The sequence below is a fragment of the Glandiceps talaboti genome, chromosome 15 (genome assembly GCF_964340395.1).
Source record: "Glandiceps talaboti chromosome 15, keGlaTala1.1, whole genome shotgun sequence".
Taxonomy (NCBI): Eukaryota; Metazoa; Hemichordata; class Enteropneusta; family Spengelidae; genus Glandiceps; species Glandiceps talaboti.
Window position 1 is genome coordinate 5,881,697 of NC_135563.1, and position 18,909 is coordinate 5,900,605.

The 18,909-nt window shown below is 35.1% G+C and overlaps 1 protein-coding gene across 1 annotated transcript; it reads right to left on the bottom strand.

The window, feature by feature from the left end:
- Window positions 1-1,343: 1,343 nt before the first annotated feature.
- Window positions 1,344-16,405, bottom strand: LOC144446873 (ATP-binding cassette sub-family A member 2-like). The gene is made up of 10 exons (XM_078136717.1): window positions 16,298-16,405; window positions 14,478-14,571; window positions 12,779-12,893; window positions 11,919-12,052; window positions 11,242-11,333; window positions 9,254-9,676; window positions 8,574-8,702; window positions 7,576-7,768; window positions 5,861-6,134; window positions 1,344-1,545 (listed from the first exon to the last, which is right to left on the bottom strand). Exons 1-10 carry the CDS (start codon window positions 16,403-16,405, stop codon window positions 1,344-1,346), a joined length of 1,764 nt encoding a protein of 587 aa, XP_077992843.1.
- Between the last annotated feature and the right edge of the window lie 2,504 nt (window positions 16,406-18,909).

Below are 18,909 nucleotides of genomic sequence, written 5' to 3' on the forward strand. Positions count from 1 at the left end.
GTAAATGAGTAAACTCCAACTGTTAAAATGATGCAAACAATGTATGAATAACATCCTGATCTGACAATTATACCATATTTGGACGTTATGTAAGTGTCCCAATAAACACTAACTTATTATTGACTGTGTGGGTGGCTTCATTTCAAATTGAAATGTCATTTCAGGACCTAATTGAGCTAGATGTGAGAAGAGATTCGAAGGCACAGATAGCCTCTAGACTATCACTCAGTTAAAGACAGTGTAATGGGTTGTGAGTTCATATTACCCTATATCGACAAAGGTGTGCTACTTAGCCAAATCATAAAAATTAACAATCGTTAATTCAGTTACCTGGATAGACAGCTCCAACGTACCATATCAACAGAATATATACCAGACAATCACATAATACGAAAATACATATATTTGCAATTGTTATGTCTTGGTTAAATTCTGGCCATGGTGCATTAATGGTAGACCACTGTAGACCTTTAGCTTGCAGCTCATATTGTAATATATATCGAATTCCAAAAGTATGCGCAGTTTGTGGAATCAAACACTGAGAAAGGAAACAACAAAATAATTTATACAAACGGGAGTCCAGCAATTACCCTGGCTTTAACGTCCTGAATATTTGCGATATTGCCAACTTACGATTACATTTGACAGTGTAGTATTCTTATGAACATTTATACAATATATGATTACACGTGTTCACAATAATAACATTAACAAAAATAATAATTTTTTCCCCAAACACAAAAATCCATTAAAAAAATCGCGTAGGATATTTGGTAGTGCAAAGCACTGCAAAAAAAAATAATAAGCAGAAATTGATAAATGGGATTAATTGTAATTTTTCATTGTATTTCTACGAAAGATTGAAACATTCATATTTGGGTGTCCCTATATATTGTTTAAGCATAGCCAATAGTCTATTGTCTATGGTTTAAGTTTCTCATCTGACCTACAAATTAAAAAGAAAAAAGATTACGCCCTCTGTGGCCGGATGAATAAGAAATCACACCATCACTGATGGCATCTGAGCGGAAATTATTGTTTATCGGTGAAATTTGGGGCCTTTGCTGAATTATGTGGTTCATAGTATCCTTGACGTTTCTAAGGTATCACCAACATGTACTCACACACAAACAGACAGACGCTTGTTTTCTTCTCTTGAAACGGATTGTGATGAGAAACACAAACATGAAATTAAAGGCTCATTCTTACATGAACTAATACATTTTTGTGAATGTCAACAGCGAGATAAAATACAATACTGTCGGTGGTAATATCATGACAATACTGTGTACCCTAATTGCAACACGAATACTATATGTTAATGAGTCCAATGCATAAAGGACTTAATGTTTAATGTTCTCTGAATAAAAACTAGACTCATAAAATGTACTCACAGATAGTACTTTGAATGGACGGCTCACTGTCATGTACGACGAGTTTTCAGCGTTCATGATGAAGATGTATGGAATGTGAACGACAAGGTGTAGTATGGTAGAACATGCTGCAGCCAACTTGGCTTTAGAGAAGAAGACGCTTACAGTGAAACTAAGAACAAAAATAATATAAATCAGTTATTTTATGAATAATTACAGCAAAATGTTGACAAAGCTCTTAAAGGTCTTCGCATTAGTGTTATCTTAAGGCCTGAAAAACTTGTGTGGTTCCAATTACGCTCAATTTCAGTTTCCACATTCACTATTTCTCGCGAGATTTCGCGGTTTTATTCCAATTTTCGCGATTTTATTTCGAATACGTAAAACAAAGTTTAGGATCGGCTGTGAAAAACTAGGTCGGGTTGGGCTACTGGAACCAAACAATTTTTAGGCCTAATAAGAATTAGCATTCTTTTGTTCTGTACATAGTTTTTTCCAAAGCATTTGTCAGACGACCCCTTACAAATAGATTTTAATTCCAATCAGAAATAGGCCTTTAGATAGTGGTTCAGTAATACTATGGAAAACCATAATGACAAAATATATAACTTATTTCTTTAATTTAGATCTAATTTTCAGTTTGGTATCTTTTAAAAAGGTTCACTTTCCTGGTACTACAAAGTGTAGTTGCATATGAACTGTTAGCCGTAATACAGATACATACAGTTAAAGTCATCGATGGACAATGGCATATTGTTATGTAATATCTGTTTTAAATACAATGTGAACATGTACATTGTCTACATTGGTTGTTAGTCAAGTAGACTGGAATGGACAATTGTTTAACCGTAACTATTAGTAGGGACGCATCCACACCCTGACTTATTACGTTTTCGGAGGTAACTGCATATTAAAATGTACTTCACATTCTGAAGTATACTCAACCATCCCTTGGTATTGGCAAAACTCAAATCTGACATTCAGACATAAATATATATTAAAATGCTGTGAAGACAAAATTTAGTGTACGTCAAATGTCAAGGAAACACATATTATGCAAATAACTGTGCTAACATCGCCAGAGATGATTGTCTATGTTATTAAAGGGATACATACATTGATATTCACATCATGCTAGATCAGTAACATAATAGTTGTAATAATGCGAACATTTCTGGTCAACAACCCGAGAGTAAAAACGGTGATAAACTCAGCTTGTGCGATTTTAGTTTCATTATCATATAATCACACTAAAGACTACCGTAAACATGTATGGTAATTAATTTAAAGTTAATCTAATTTTGATTAAGCTCGTTTTTTTATTAGAATGTCTAAGGTATTTAATAATTGACATGCCCAGAGACGTCTTCTCATCACCATCGACTTCAATATTGTGAAGTTAAATCTCTCACCTATTTCAATATACCACACCGTTTTCAGATTTATTTACTTGAATGCATCTAATGTCTTGTGTAAGCTTTGTTATTCCCCTCTCCGACCAGTGTTGCATACACCCCTAGCGAAGTGTACGGTTCGTAAGTACAATCCAATATTGTTTGATATTCCCTTGTTCAAGAAAATTCGAACCCATTCTCAGAATAAAACAGGAACCACCGTACAAATCATTGCAATATAGGTCAACATCACATCAAACTTAGAACTTTTTAATGGCGGTCGAACAATAAATGTTAATTATATATGTAAATATATGTCAGTTTCTTGTTGATTTCATTGAAAACAAGATGGCGGACCCCACATTTCTATTTTATTTTAAAACAACCAGGAGCAAGTTTACATGGCAACGTTTGGAGAAATTTCAAGCACTTCGACTTTCAGAGAACTTTGTCCCAATCATGCCTTTAACGCCAGAAAATGGCAACATGGGAAAACTCACCTAAATAGTACAGATGTAACTGCGGATAGCATGTAATACAACCATAGCAGAAATGGGTTGCTATAGGGAAATATTTCTCCATATTTTACTATAACAACCAACATAGTTATAGTGATCGACATTTCCACAATACAGGTTATGAACCATGACAACCAATATGTCAAATCGTTTAGTCCCATTATCTTCACCATCTACAAGAAATCGATTATAACAGAGACAAGATGTTATGCCTATTCGTCTATGTAAACAATTTTGCTGGACAAATCCTAATAAATTAATTAGGTATTAAAACTGCTGGAACGTTTTGTTTGAACTTTTTTGTTAAATATAATCGACTTACTTGCAATATTGTACTAGACATTGAACAGTATTGAATCACCTCCGGGTAAATGCATTTGTGCCCATAATATGGTACAGTAAACCCTATCAAATTGATATTTGGGTCCGCACCCTAAAATCAGCACCACTGAAAATGTGATCACAATTTCAACATGGTACTGTAATACTTTTTGATACAATCAACCCCTAATTAACATGTACAATGTCTAATTACGGGTATTTTAATGATTTGTAAGGAATACACTGTCGGTTGTCTAACGCAAAAAAATAAGCCTTCAGTTACAGCTAGTGTAGCCTTAACAGCGATAGTTTTGAACATTTGTCGTCACTTTTGTTTTCTGCCATTCATTCAGCCCCGAGGTCAACTCATCAATGTCTATCGCGCGTAGTTCTGCTTGCCGACAAAGTAATTATAAAGGCGGGACTAGAATCTCATTTCATTCTCCGGGAATAACAGAATGCAGTCCCATACTCCGTCTGCAAGCAGAACTAGTTACATCGCATGGAAACAGAGCGCCAATAGTATTAAAAGGCGATGCAGGACGTGTAACTGTGCACCCAATTACCGGAAAAGTGTTCGTGTTTAGCACATGTAACTTTAACCGTTCACACTTAAAAAGGACTCTTCTATATTGCGAAGCCTTGACCCCTTTAACCAGATATTTCTGAATTGTAGTATTGTTGACACATACTTCTCTCTCATTTCATCATCATCATCATGTTTGTTTTGAAACCAGGCTTCAAACACCAAAGGCAGCCGTAATATAATGCCTCGTTCACGACAACAAATATTGACACTGAATGACATATTGCACGCGTTTTATACATGCATGACATACTGAACTGACACAAAAATAATATTTGCCATGCATATTGAAACATGTAAAGCAATCAAATTAAATAAATGTGATGTAGCAACTCTTAGGAACCACGATTATTAGAAACTAGCTTTGGCTAAGCAAGCTACCTTTTACAATACATTTAGATTATAAATACTAGTCTAAGCAAGTAAGTGTTTATATAATGTATTAGCAATGCTCTCAATACTCGAGGGATATTTGGTGATTCATTTACATGTATTACGTTGTCTTAAAGGGGCACAAGCTGAGTTTATATGTTCTGGGATGTAATTTTTTTCTGAATATCAAAAAAGTGCTCAGAGTATCCTACTTGCTGATGTATACTTAACCATCACTTGCAATTGACTGAATTCACACCTGGTATTAAGATATAACTCATAAATGATCTAATGACGTAATTTATTATACGTTTTAAAAATAATGTACATGAACTCCCAACTATGAAATCAAACGTTCTGACAATGCTAGAACACAAATTATAACGTCAGAGAAGGCATACATCGACTAGCACTATGCTAGAATAGTTAATTGAAGGATTTTTTTGTAAGGATTTTCTCTTGAGGAAAAAGCTTATAAACTCAGTTTGTGCCACTTTAAAGTCATTTTAAACAAACTTTGTGTTATATACACACCTCTTTAATTCTTTCTTCCTTTTCATGCACTACCGCCTGTGTAAACGTGATGACATAATACAACCATTGCAGGATAAAAATCATACTATAAGATGGTGAGATGATCTTCATAAGTCTACAACGGAGAAATAAAGTTTTTTTTTGAAAATATGGCACACATGTAATAAAATCTTTGATAGGGTAATGTAGCTGGTTATGAATATCGACCTTTTGACAATAAGTTGATACGATAGGTTGTATTACAATGAAACATTATACTTTTATTAACAAATGTGACAATAAGTCATTATTAATGCAATTATTTGAATTGTGAAGCAACTGGAGTACAATGACTCGAACAGTTGGGGTCGATAACTCACACGGACGTCGACCCAGCAGAGCCCTGGGTAACCCCAGGGTCGACTGTGGGACTGACAGCTTGGGAAATGAAAGCCTTGTCTGTTCCACAGTGATGTCCAACATGTTTAATTTATGACACATTGGTAGCGAGAGTGTAACATTGCACTGTCATGTAGTACCACACCTGAGCGGTTAGACAGTATCATGTGTGCATCATGTGTATGTGTTTAGCGTGTGTAATGTATTGGGAAAAAAATCGCTGGAAGCGATCCCTAACACAATTTAGAAAACTGTATGTTGCGTAACAATTAAATGAATATTCAATTCTATCTACAACAAGTGCTATATTTGCAGTTCCATATTTACCTCCCTTATCAAAATAAGAATAATACAATGCGTTTTTTCTGAATCAAAATAACTTACTCATCAAATCGACGACATGGCTGGGGAAATTCCCGTATGTGAACACCAGGCTCAAACACAGCCCGGCCGATTTTGTCTTCAATAATGGCTCTTTCAACAATATCTTGTATCCATGGAAACAACAAAAACCTGTAAGTTTCGTCATGGTAGTGATTTTGGTACCAGAGTCTGTTTTCAAGGTGCACTGCTCGCGGAGCGTATGTATCATTCATCTTGAGTTTGTATACTACATGGGGTGGCAGTTCTCCTCTTTCATTTGTTTGGAATGCAAGCCCTTTAAAAGTGAAATACCACATTATAAATGAGTATTACAAATAGAAAGCAAACAAAAATAAAATTTATCTATTTCTATTTATTTATTTACTCATGAACCAACAGGTTGCCCCAAATATAGGTTTATTTTCTGAAAAAAAAGTATCAATAATAAATAAAAATAAAAATGAATAAGTTGGCACAAAAATAAAAAAATGCACCTGTTTAGAAATAATCATTTTGTGACATTGTTAATTTGATTCACCCTTTAAAGCCGCAATAGCTGCAACTGGTAACTTTTTTTGAAAATGTTTTGTTAGGAACAATAACTTACTCGTTACATCGTACGTAGTGAAGGGTACTGCATCACCTGTGGGTAAACATATATTCTGTAGCTATATACTATAATTCTAATCAAATTCAGTTGGGGTCCGCACCCAAAAATCAATGCCCTCAACGGCGATAACGATTTCAATCTGTTTCTGCATTGCTTATGGATAATATCAACCCCTGATTAACATGTACAATGTCTAATTATTGGTATGTTAGTAATTTCTGTGAATATATTATGAATATCTGATCGAAAAATGATAATCCACTTATAACTTATAAAGTTTTAACATGATGCCAGATTCAAAACCGAGCTTTCGCTCAAGATTTAAACTTGCCACTACACTACCTGTGAAAAATACTAACCATTAATTAACAGATACAATGTCTTTTTTTAGTGACAGGCCAATTTTAGTGCATGTATCTTTGGTTATTTGATAAAAAAAATAATGTCCCTATTGCAGGTTTAAAAATACACTTAGCATTTATGGAGCGGAGTTTGAATCCTTGAATCACACAAATGTAGATTTCTAAACTTGCCTAAAACCAAGTCTTCTGTGAATTAATCAAAACCCAATACTTGACTGCAGGGAATGCAGTCGAGGTCTTTCTTTTTTTTCGAAACTATTACACAATACGTTAAAGCTCGGTAGTCGTCTGATTCACACACGAACGCCTCGGGGTCCCACCCTACAAAAACATATCCAGTAACTAGGGACTCTCAGACTAAAACATTGTTTCTGATCGAATTTACATGATTTGCGATCGACTCTGGCGTCATGCAAATCAGCAAATTTCAACTTAATGGTCGGAAATGTGGTTAAGTAACAGCTGACATGATAAAATCTTACCATCATTGGTACATTTTCTTTGCACAAGCTAGCATTATTTTAGCAGATCATGGCCCAACCAATATACTAGTATTATAACAATAGATACCAGTCGTTTTCAGGCATGTCAATGGATTAAAATTTAGCAATTGTACTTCCATTTTTGTTGAGCCATGGCAGACGATATCTTGTCATACCAGACAATACAATATAGCAATGTTGGCGACGAGCCAAACTACAATTTATTGCTACTGGACTGATTTTTCATTGTATTTTTGTTACAATTTGATTGCATATTCTTACCAGCAATAACTGCTATTTCGTCTGTTCTATCCGCCTCTGCTGAAAATCGCGCCATGCTTTGTTCATCAGGGAATGGACGAAATATATCCAAGTTCAGTTTTGACAACGCTGACTTTAAAAAACACGTCATTTGGACAAGATAAGTCGTCAGTTCCTTAACAGTGTGTATATCTGGCAGTGAAGAATAATAGGCCTAAGAAACAAAATGTAAAGAACACACATTAAAATAGAATAACATCTCTTGCTACAAATATTACGCAAATTGAATAATTCTAATGCCGCTATGGCTGGATCAGGAATAGAGAAATAGCCGAACACGAGATGTTGTCGCTTCTTCCACACTTATTTTATCATTCTTCAAACGTTTCATCTTTTCTATATCAAAAGAATCATCTATTAAGCCTATCTTTGTAAGTTTGTAGGGAATCAGGTATAAATATCTCTTTAACTCATCTAATTTGGAATGGCTTAAATCTATGTTTTGTAGCTCTTTATAGAATGTCTTCAGTTCCGTATTCTGAGTTTATAGAACATTCATTATATGACATTCAAGTTTAAATTCCCAGGGTGATATTAGTAAACGTAGTGGTAGTGTTTGTAGCACCAATTGTTGTAGAAGGAGTATCAAAGACAGCCGTAACAATTATAACAATACGTATGGTAAAGTAGTGATTATGTGGTCGTAGTGGTGGTGCTGGTAGTAGCAACAGTGATTGTGATGGCGATGGTGGTAGTACTAATACAATCGTGATTGTGGTGGTGTTAGGAGTAGTGGTCGTGGTGGTAGTGACGGTGGTACTACCAGTATAATAGTGGTAATAGTAGTAATGGTTGCGATATTGTATTGTATTGTATTGTATTGTATTGTATTGTATTGTATTGTATTGTATTGTAGTTGTTGTTGTTGTTGTTGTTGTTGCTGTTGTTATTAGAGAAGCAAGTGCATTGTAAAAATACTATTAGTTGCAATGATAGATCTATTCATCACATACACATACCGTTTGATAAGACCTATACGCTATCAGAGTGGACGGCTTCTTCAACAAAGCTTTGAGTTGAATCAATGAACTGTAAAGTACTTCAGAGTATTCGGCAATGTCTTGCAGCATTTGGAAAGATTCGTTGGCCTGTAGGAGTAAAACATACCAAGAATGTTAAGAATCGTTATACTATAACTTATAACGTTATACTATTACTTTAATATTAATCACATTGTGAGGGTACAAGACGAAATCCATCGCTGCTTTACTCGAATGTTATTGCAGGAAACACTTCAAATTACGATTAGTTGGTTTACACGTTATAGTTGAACAGAGAAAATAAATTTTGTTCGTAAACTTTGGGTTTTGGAGATTCAGTTCATCCCTCAACATCATTTACATTAAGCGAGATAAATCATCAAGTTGAAATGTGTTCCTCGTTTCGTGTTACATGGGTGTTTCTGCCATGGGCACGCATTGTCTCATGGGAGTCGGCAGACATTGCATATTTAATAACAGAACATAAATAAAGTACTTGATACCTTCGAATAAGAATGGTGAATGTTTACTCTGTTAGTATCTATAACACCTCTGGGTATTATTGACTAGTATTGACTAATTTTGGATAGTATTGACTAATATTGACTAGGATTGACTAGTATTGACTTATTATAATATTAATCTACTTGTGTTCTTACCTTTTTAATAACTTGATTAATATGTGTAGAGTTAGGTGTATACAGAATTTGAGGGTGACCTCTTAGAAGAAAGAAAGCCATGACTTTTAACTTCGCCATCTGCTTTTCCCCAAAGCCAAGTTTATGTGTCCAATTTGAATCATTAAGTATGGTTTCGTTCACAGTATTATTAACACCACAGATAACAGATTGAATCGAATTCCAAAGTCGTAGAAGAAGTACAACTGACTGTTTAGGTACCCTAAAGCCATAATGTTGGTCAACGGTTAAGTAGTCAGTTTTCGATTCTTTTGGTTTCTCAGACAACATATTATTATCCTGTGATGATTTGTCTTTTTGATTGGTACCGCAGCCGTCGTTGTCTGGGAGCTGAGACACAATGTTCTTGGATATACGTAGAACTGTATCTAGCTGATCCGTTGCCTATACGAGAAAGAATAATCACAGCGATAGTTAGACTTTTTAAAAAGTTTTAAGCAAGAAATTTATTGCTTTTTACACACAAAATGTACATCACTACCACAAAAAGGGAAAGCACTCAGAAACAGTTTACATATAACATACGGAACTGGAAAAGTAAAGAAAAGTAGCTGATGGTAAAAAATTATCCCCATTTTTTCAAGTGTTTATCCGTTTTTTCCTTTCTGCGTTGCGATAAATATGCTTGGAATTCTACCCAATTTGGGATTTTCAGGTCCATCTTAACTTTATAAATATACTTCTTAAATAGAAGGGTAATGAAATTACATGAAATTGAAAGATTGCTGTCGCCAAGAATTTCTTGATTTGCTAAAAGGGAGGATAAACCCAGTGCCAGAATGGGAAGCAATAGTCAGACTTAGCGACTTTTAAAACTAGCATGATTATGAATAAAACATGCCAAAAATATCATACTCAAACTATAGATAGTTAATGGAAACGATACTAAAATCTGACACCACAGACTAGACAAGTATTCTTCTTAGTTGTATGTACTGACACTGAAAAGAGCAAGGTAAATATTGTAGGCATAGCATTCGATGTCTGAAAGAAGCTTTTTACATTATGTATATCAGAAAACTGTGTTTAAATCATTTCTACAATTCTGACAAAATGTGGGAATGACTGATCTTACCAGTGCCAGGTCAATGGATTTATATTTAAACTTTTATTGAAAGCAATATATTAAAAAAGAATATCCAACTAAACCAAACGTACAGCTATCTAGTAGGTTAACTTTGGAAATGTTGTCCGAATTCTCTTTAGCAAACAGTCTTTATTTTGTGATTCAACAGCTTGGTTATAGACTTCAATTAACAGAAATTTGAAGATATTGTGAACACACACACACACACACACACACACACACACACACACACACACACACACACACACACACACACACACACGTACGCACGCAAACACACACACATACATACATACATACATACATACATACATACATACACACACACACAAACACACACGTACGCACGCAAACACACACATACATACATACATACATACATACATACATACATGCATGCATGCATACACACACATACATACATACATACATACATACATACATACATACATACATACATACAAAACTAAACTAAACTGAATGTACACCTAATTTAGCATTACAAGAAAAGGCAAACTTCGAAAATATTGTCCGCTATACATTTCATTGTAGCGAACCGACTTAATTTAACATCATAAATCATAACATCATAGATTTTCCTGAACTTTCAGAGGTGTAAAGATTTAGTTCTTGGAAGGTTGGAACCTGAAATATCAGCTATTTATAACTTTGTTGGACCTTGAACGTTTCATCTTAACAAGTTTTTGTCTTTATTTTATAATTGTCAAACAGATTGGTTACAGATTTAAATTGACAGAAACTTGAAGGTATTTTTGTAGAGTTACCCAAATGATGTACATATATTATAAGTACATGTACTGTCATTTATCGCATATGTACTAGATTGTCTAGTCGTACCCACCTTTGAAACCCCCGATTTCCCTGTCATTGCATCCATAATGATCGATGAGAAGATCGGATCTTTCATCAAAACATCTACAGAATCGCTGAAAGCTGTAACAGAATGGAGATTCTGATGAGGGGAGACTGAGGGGGGGGGGGGGTTTAACTCCTAAAACTCTCGATGTTATTGTGTTCAAGAAAGCTCTAACCTATTCTCAGTTACAAATCAATAAAATATAATCAGGGGGTCGCAGGACAAATTTTGGAAATATAGGTCAAAATGTTATCACAATTTAGTCATTTCATCTCATTGTGAACATAAATCATCGTAACTGTCGGATTAAGCAAGAGAGATTCAAACACAAATCTGTTTATTTGTGGTCACAGTGAGATAAAATGTAACATTCTATCTCAGACCACTATAGAGTGGTCTGAGATTACAAGTATATGTACATGTTATCAGTCACTCGAGTCTGTCTTTTCTTTGTATAATTCGCAACAAAAACATTGTGCGAGACTTAACAAACATTATGCCGCCTAATTGATCAGGTTTCTATAGTTTGGTAGTACATGTATATGTATTTACACAGAGAGATAACACACTTGAAACGTGATAGTAATATTAGCATATACATTCATTGGAACTTTTGTTACCGATGACAATATAATGTTTGAAAAGTTGAATAAGAATATTACCTTTGTTGTGTTTAGAGCGTTTCAATTCACCATTACCTGCCTGCTTCATTATTGATAACAAGGCGTGGATCGTCTGAATACTCACTGGGTAGCCATCCGGTGACTTCGACAGAAATGTTAGTATTTCAGGAACCCTGGGAAAAACAGAATAATTAGAATGTGCATTATACTAGGCAAACTGATCTACATAGGTCACGACGTTTGTGAATGATTAATCTGGGTTTTTTTTGTTATAAAATCTCCAAGACAGATTCTAAACTTTCTATAACTATTTTATTGACAAGAATAACTTTACTTGAGTTGATTTTCAAAATCCAAATGATTTCATAAAATAACATAAAATACACGTTTTTGAACATTTTCCGTCAGGTTTGAATTTTTTTTAAATTTAAAGACCCATGATCAAATCCTACGGTCTCACTTTAGTATTATCTTATCAGTGAAGTCATGAGGATAAATTTGAGATTGGGTCACTGAATTAGACACCAATATCTTCTATAGCTCTGCCAGAACACGGTGTAGTCTCATTCAAATTTTAAGCCTATTCTGATATGGGCTTGTATACATGCTGTAAGTATCTGAAGAAATGCAGAAAGTAAACAGGTGATGTTGTTGTAACTCGTCAACTATCACAGACAGAAAAAAAATGTGTCAGCTATTTGTTTTAAATGTGTTTCTATATACTTTCGTCTCCTGTGTAGATAGTAGTATGATGTACTTATAACTCAACAAGGAATTTCCGTTCGAATTATCAAATACATGGTACACACAGTTTCTGTGTATTAAAGTAATATAAACAGACTGTTACAGGTTTTTTTTCAATAACATTGTTGACTGTTACTGAGAGTATTCATACTTACCTGCTGTTAGAATAAATAGGAAAGCCATACGGATCACTTTGGTTTGTTTCGGGACAAAAGAATTGCAACATTGGGATCCATCCAGCTGTAGGTAGTGGTACGGCTTGGTTATACTCTAATGGGCGAAGTAGAAATACAAATGGATGTGACGTCATAATTAATGATGTACAGATATTTATCAAGAATGTCATTTGGGTTTTTGAATGTCCGTCATCATCATCATCATCAACTAGATAACTTCTAAACAGGGACATGATCATTTTTCAACAGTGTGTGCTCTTAATTAGGCCTAAAAATTGTTTGGTTCCGGTTACCCGACCCCACCTAGTTTTCCACTGCCAATCGTAAACTTTTTCTTAATGTATTCGAGAAAAAAAATAAAGTAAAATGGCGAAAATTTTGAAGTCTCGCGACAAATATACATCAACTTAAAAGGACAATATAAAACTGTTCTTCCAATCTGTAATGACTACACATATCTTGTCAATAACACAGAATCCATACGGAAAACAACGGAAACGATAACTGAGTTAAACACTCACACATGAAAAAAATGCTAAAAAATCTACCTACCCCACCTGTTCTAAAATTGAGCGCAATCGAGACCACACAGCCTTACTAAACAAATCTTCATTTTAATTATACTGTACATGTATACAGTATGTCGACTTTTCAAAAGTGTACGCTTAATTCCCCAATATTCCTCGTCTGCTTTTAGTACTTTACATGTTGCTAAAAGTTAAATTTTAATATTTAAAATTTCTTGAAACTATAGTACGTCAAAATTGAGTGCTTGTACAATGGCGCTCAAAATCGATTGTCTAATTTAAAGAGTACATCTGAATTGATTGAAAGATGCTCCTAAAATTGTATGTCTGGTTTACATTAGATGATGAACGTCTGGTTTTAGTGATTTATGCTGCGCCAAATACTACAGTCTTTACTTTAAGTGTACCTTTACACACACTAGATCACAGTTAACTTTCCCGTCGCTGTGATTAGAGATCATGATCACTCAGACACACAGCAAACATCTAAAAGTAAATAATGTTATGCAATGCTCTATTGTTCTATTATAAACTCCCACTGACAGCTATGTAGAAGCCTGTGGTAAATGAGTCATTTTCAAATGTATTTTTGTTATAACCATTTGTTTATGATGCAACCCAAAATATTCATCAGCTTGGTAGATCAAATGATTTACAAAGGGTATAACACACAAGCAGTTCAAAGGTTTTTTTAGCATTGAGCTTTCGATTTTGTATGTAATATCGCGATCTTGCACTGGGTTGACAAAACTACAGAGTTCACCCCCCACCCCCACCCCCACCCCCCACTATAGAGAAAGCAAGCACAGTGCTAACATTGTCCTTGCCTTGCCACCCAGGTTACCATTCTTGGTAGGTATCTGCCGTGCTTCAAAACTGTTCTACCATCCTTGAGTTTGAGTAATCTTTTGAATGACAATATGGTTATAATAATACTTTCACATGAAGAGAAATGGCTGATTCCCTATATGTACATTGTACATGTACTGTACATGTGTTTGTGTGTTAAAACAGACATGTCAGAGTTTGTTCCAGTGTTGAAGACATGTATATCGTATACTGATCATTATGCAAATCATTCTGCAAATTACAATGTTAATGATATGTAAATCAGTATGCAAATTTATCACCCTCCTTGAGAGCATTCTTACCTGGTGGAGCTGTTTTGATGGGTTCATTTTTTCGTACAAACAAAATGACTAACGATAAAGTCAGCGGAAGGAATATTTCGAAAGCCAATATGAACTGTAATGAAAGTTAATAAAAATTACGTTAACGATTGAGAACGTAAGCATATGTAGAGATATGTATGGATGAAGGTCGGATCAGGGTTGGGCAAGGTACATTTTGGACTCATTTGTTTGGGGTTCTGAGATTTGGACTAAATATAGTTTAATTGTTTATTATTTGGATTAACTACTTTCAATTTATATTTGTATTATATAAATATTATATATTAATTGAATATTAGGAATTTAATTTTGAATGTCGTACATCTTATCACGTTATTCAGCGATACATTTGTCTTGCCCGTATCTTCTTTCGACTCTACACGCTTCAAGGCTATTTCAATGTACAGGAATGCAATGTATTTTTAAAACTCCTCTTTTACAACCCAAACACTGTTCCCTTGCTTTGGAATCATAGTATGTTGTAGAAATTGTCCAACTCAGATTTTCTTTTTTTCTTTCTTTTAACGACATTTTCATATTTGCAATATAATTGTATTGTATTGCAGGAACACATGCATGCATGTATGCATGTACGCGTGTATGTGTGAATGTATGTATGTATGTATGTATGCATGTATGTGTGTATGTATGTGTATGCATGCATGTATATATGTATGTATGTATGTATGTATGTATGTATGTATGTATGTATGTATGTATGTATGTATGTGTGTGTATAAAATTATGTATGTATGTATGTATGTATGTATGTATGTGTGTGTGTTGTGTGTGTGTCTGTCTGTCTGTCTGTCTGTCTGTCTGTCTGTCTGTCTGTCTGTCTATTTGTCTGTCTGTCTGTCTGTCTGTCTGTTTATGAGACTGCTGACTTATTGGTCACTTATTCTGGTCACTTATTCAGCAAGAAGTAGAGAAAAATAATCTAAGCATGAATCGGTTCGGATGTGATTCGCCATAATAATGTTTTGAAACGTTGGGACAAATTTTGATACACAATGAAGGCAGTTACAGACGACGGACATGGGTTATTACGTAATATTAGTAATATGTAAATTATTGTTTCCAAAATAACCCTGCTTCATTCAGCAAAGAAACACCCCCGATGCCACCTCAACCATTGCCAGTCAATTCCCCAGGGCTAAGTGTGTCTTTTGGCTACAAATATTGTAACTAGTTAATTTGAACAATCTCCAATACAGAAGGAGTCGACCGAATTGAACATATTACTTTTTTAGCCAAGTGTGTGTTGGCTGCTAATGTTTGCACTTTTTGCAGTAGTTTGTTTTATCCGATGTGATCTCTTGCGGACTGTGCGGCCTAATGTAAGACACGACACCTACATAAAAAGCCAAATCAATCACAATCTATCGAACATGGTAAAAAGTCGTCATTGAAAGAAGATTTATCACTCTCAGAAAATTCTGACGAGTATCAAAGTCAGTATTACATTGTACTACTGTCTGCCATTGCTTATTGGCATGAACCGGAACTCTCTATGACGTCATAATCCCCAATTAAGGGAGAACAATAGACAGTATAACTGCAAAATCATGGCTGCTCGGCTGATCGCCAATTTTAACTCTTCTTTTCTCCCTTACAATGCAATTCTGAAGAGTTAGCTTTGTATTTACTGGTTATATAAAGAGACATATTGAGATCAATTTTCAAGGTTGTGGTATGGAGCATTTTGAATCATGTTTTAAATATAAATTTAAATATAGAGAGCGATCCCAATAATAGATCCATGCTTTGACCATCTCCTAATACATCGATTGACTTACCACATTCCGCTTCTTTAGTGTAAAGTTTTTCCACAACAGGAGTTTTAACTGACTGAATGCTGTCATGTTGCCATGATTTGGACTACATATACACGATGACTTGGCCATTTTGAAGGTTGAACGAGAAAACAATAGAGTTGTAGGAAATTTAGCACGCTGGCTAGGGCGCTTGTCGTCATCAACAGTGGCGTTGCCAACGTTGCCGTTACGTCATCTAGCCACAAATCCCATAGAGAACAGCGTATTTAGTTGCACGTTACTCTTGGTTTCTTTGTACAAGACGCTAATATTGAGCCAAAATCTGTTTGAAAGGTCCAGGAATTACATAGATTTCCAAGCACGAGAATGTAATGTACTTGTATTCCGAATTGGACATGCCTCTACAACAAACATTCACTAAATTATACTTTCTTTCATCAAATTAATAAAAGACAAAGACGTTATTTGAATACGTCAGACAATAAAATGTACATGTCCAACAACCATTGTCAATATATATATAATGTGCGACAAACAATCTGTAAGTGACGTAATAATGTTGACCTCTTAAACGTGACATTGCTATTTATCGTCCTGTGACTGTCTCGTTCAGTTTAATGTCACGATAGACAGACACAAGTACGCTACGGGATGTGCATAGGTTCATACCCTCGAGGGTCTATGGTTCAGTCTAGAATACGATTTGTATTTAAGTGACCACGGATGAGGTAAAGGCACGGAAGATGTACACGAAAACAGATTATAAATTATTTTACCCTTTTGCATGCAAAAAAATGTTTAGAGTCGGGGGCTTCTTAAACTAGGGTCCATCGGGTTATCAAAGTCGGAATTATTTTTAATGTTGGCCTAATAATGCTAATTTTGTGTCTATAGGAGTCAGTTTACAATGAGATTTGTAATATATTTGGATAGACATTCTAGTGTATTTCTCTCAAGAAAAATGGTTAGTTTTCACCGTTATATGGACTGAAATATGTTGTTAGTTTGTTAGAAACCTCCTATTTCCCTTTAGGCGATGGCAACACTTCGCCATAACTTATCCATGCTCCCAAAACTTTGCAATGCTCTGTGCTATTTGCTTTATATACATGTTATTGTTTTGTATCGCATTTTCCCACAGTATGCTCAGATATCTTGACAGTTACTACCCCTGGCCTTAGACCACTAGAAGTCCGAGTCCAAGCGTTAACCCATAAAGAAAGGCCCATTATGCTCAACTTTTTCAACTCTGTGGAGAGACATTCAATGACGATAATGTTCATATATGAGCAAAAAAAAGACACACAAAAATCCCACTAAACATGCGAAGATGCTTTTGAAGGAAAATAGAAGAGCGAAATTTGGCATTTTCGACCCTCGAATGAACAATCAGCACGCATAAATTTAATTTACAATTCTATAATTATATTATTTCTGGATTTTTATGATATACTTTTAGATGATACTATTCTTAGTAAACTCAGGGTTAAAATGACGTATAAGTTACATTATCAACATCTTACACCATACCGCTGACAAATATTAGGAAACTCCAATGAACAGAATCAAATACGGTTTCAATACGAGTGAAGGAAGCATGGTCGCATCACACGCGCTTCTAGATCTAATTCCCATCGGATTTTTTGATCACCTACAGTGCCTTTGTAACGGCTTTGCTTCAGCATGTCTGACTAGACTCTTTATTGTTGCGATACGTAATACTACTAGTAATAGAACGTTCATCGTTCCATTCAAGATAGCAAACTTCTTTTCACAGTCAAGTATTAAAATCTAGTTATGTGATCATGAAGAGTGGGCATTGTATGTCGCCTGTCTACGCCGCGCCGCACATCTGTGTGATTCTGCTTCACTCTAAGCTTCACTATCAGTGAAGCGGAAACATCTATATGTGACGTATACAGGCTATGGGTCCTGTAACCCAGTTTGAACTATGAAATATAACCACAAGACTCGCCTTTTAAAATATAACACTTCCTAGCACGTCTCTTTGACTAGCTATAATAACCCCCCCCCCCCCCCCCACCTCCGCATGCTAAGAACGCACCACGATCGAGGAGATATCTTTACCAATACGATGTTATCACCTAAGTTGACTGACTCTCACACTGACCAAACAATTTAATTCCTCGAAGCTTTTAACATATATGTCAAATACGTCGGTGTTATTGTCTACAAACCGTGCCGGCTTGTATTTTATTTTTCTATAGAATTGTGACAATTTTATTATTTTAAAATGTGGACTGTAGGGTCTCGAGGTGTTATTAACAACTATGTGTTATACAGTACATCGTTCCTATTGTGAAGTAAGTGTCTTAGTGTTTTCGATTGGAACAAAATTCACGAGAAAGATGTCCACATGTAATGTCCTTCTCTTCGGTAAAGCACAAAATTGCCATATTTTATATTATTTAGTAAGCCTTCACAAGAAGAGAAACAAAAAAACAACAACACAATTCGTGACAATTGTACCATGCAATACAATGTTAAAAATGGTATCAACAACATGCTAAGAATTTGACAACTTTGTGGATCCTTCGCATAGAAAAGCTGACGGGACCACTGTCTGTCAACCCATCTGACCTACGACAGAATTAGAATAATGCATGTCAAAG

Excerpts from the sequence above, each read along its gene's own strand:
- LOC144446873 (XM_078136717.1), bottom strand. The coding sequence starts at position 16,405 with ATGGCCAAGTCATCGTGTATATGTAGTCCAAATCATGGCAACATGACA. Across the intron at positions 9,677-11,241 it reads GGAAATCGGGGGTTTCAAAG|GCAACGGATCAGCTAGATAC; the intron begins GTGGGTACGACT and ends TTTCTCGTATAG. Across the intron at positions 1,546-5,860 it reads CCATGTCGTCGATTTGATGA|TTTCACTGTAAGCGTCTTCT; the intron begins GTAAGTTATTTT and ends TTTTGTTCTTAG.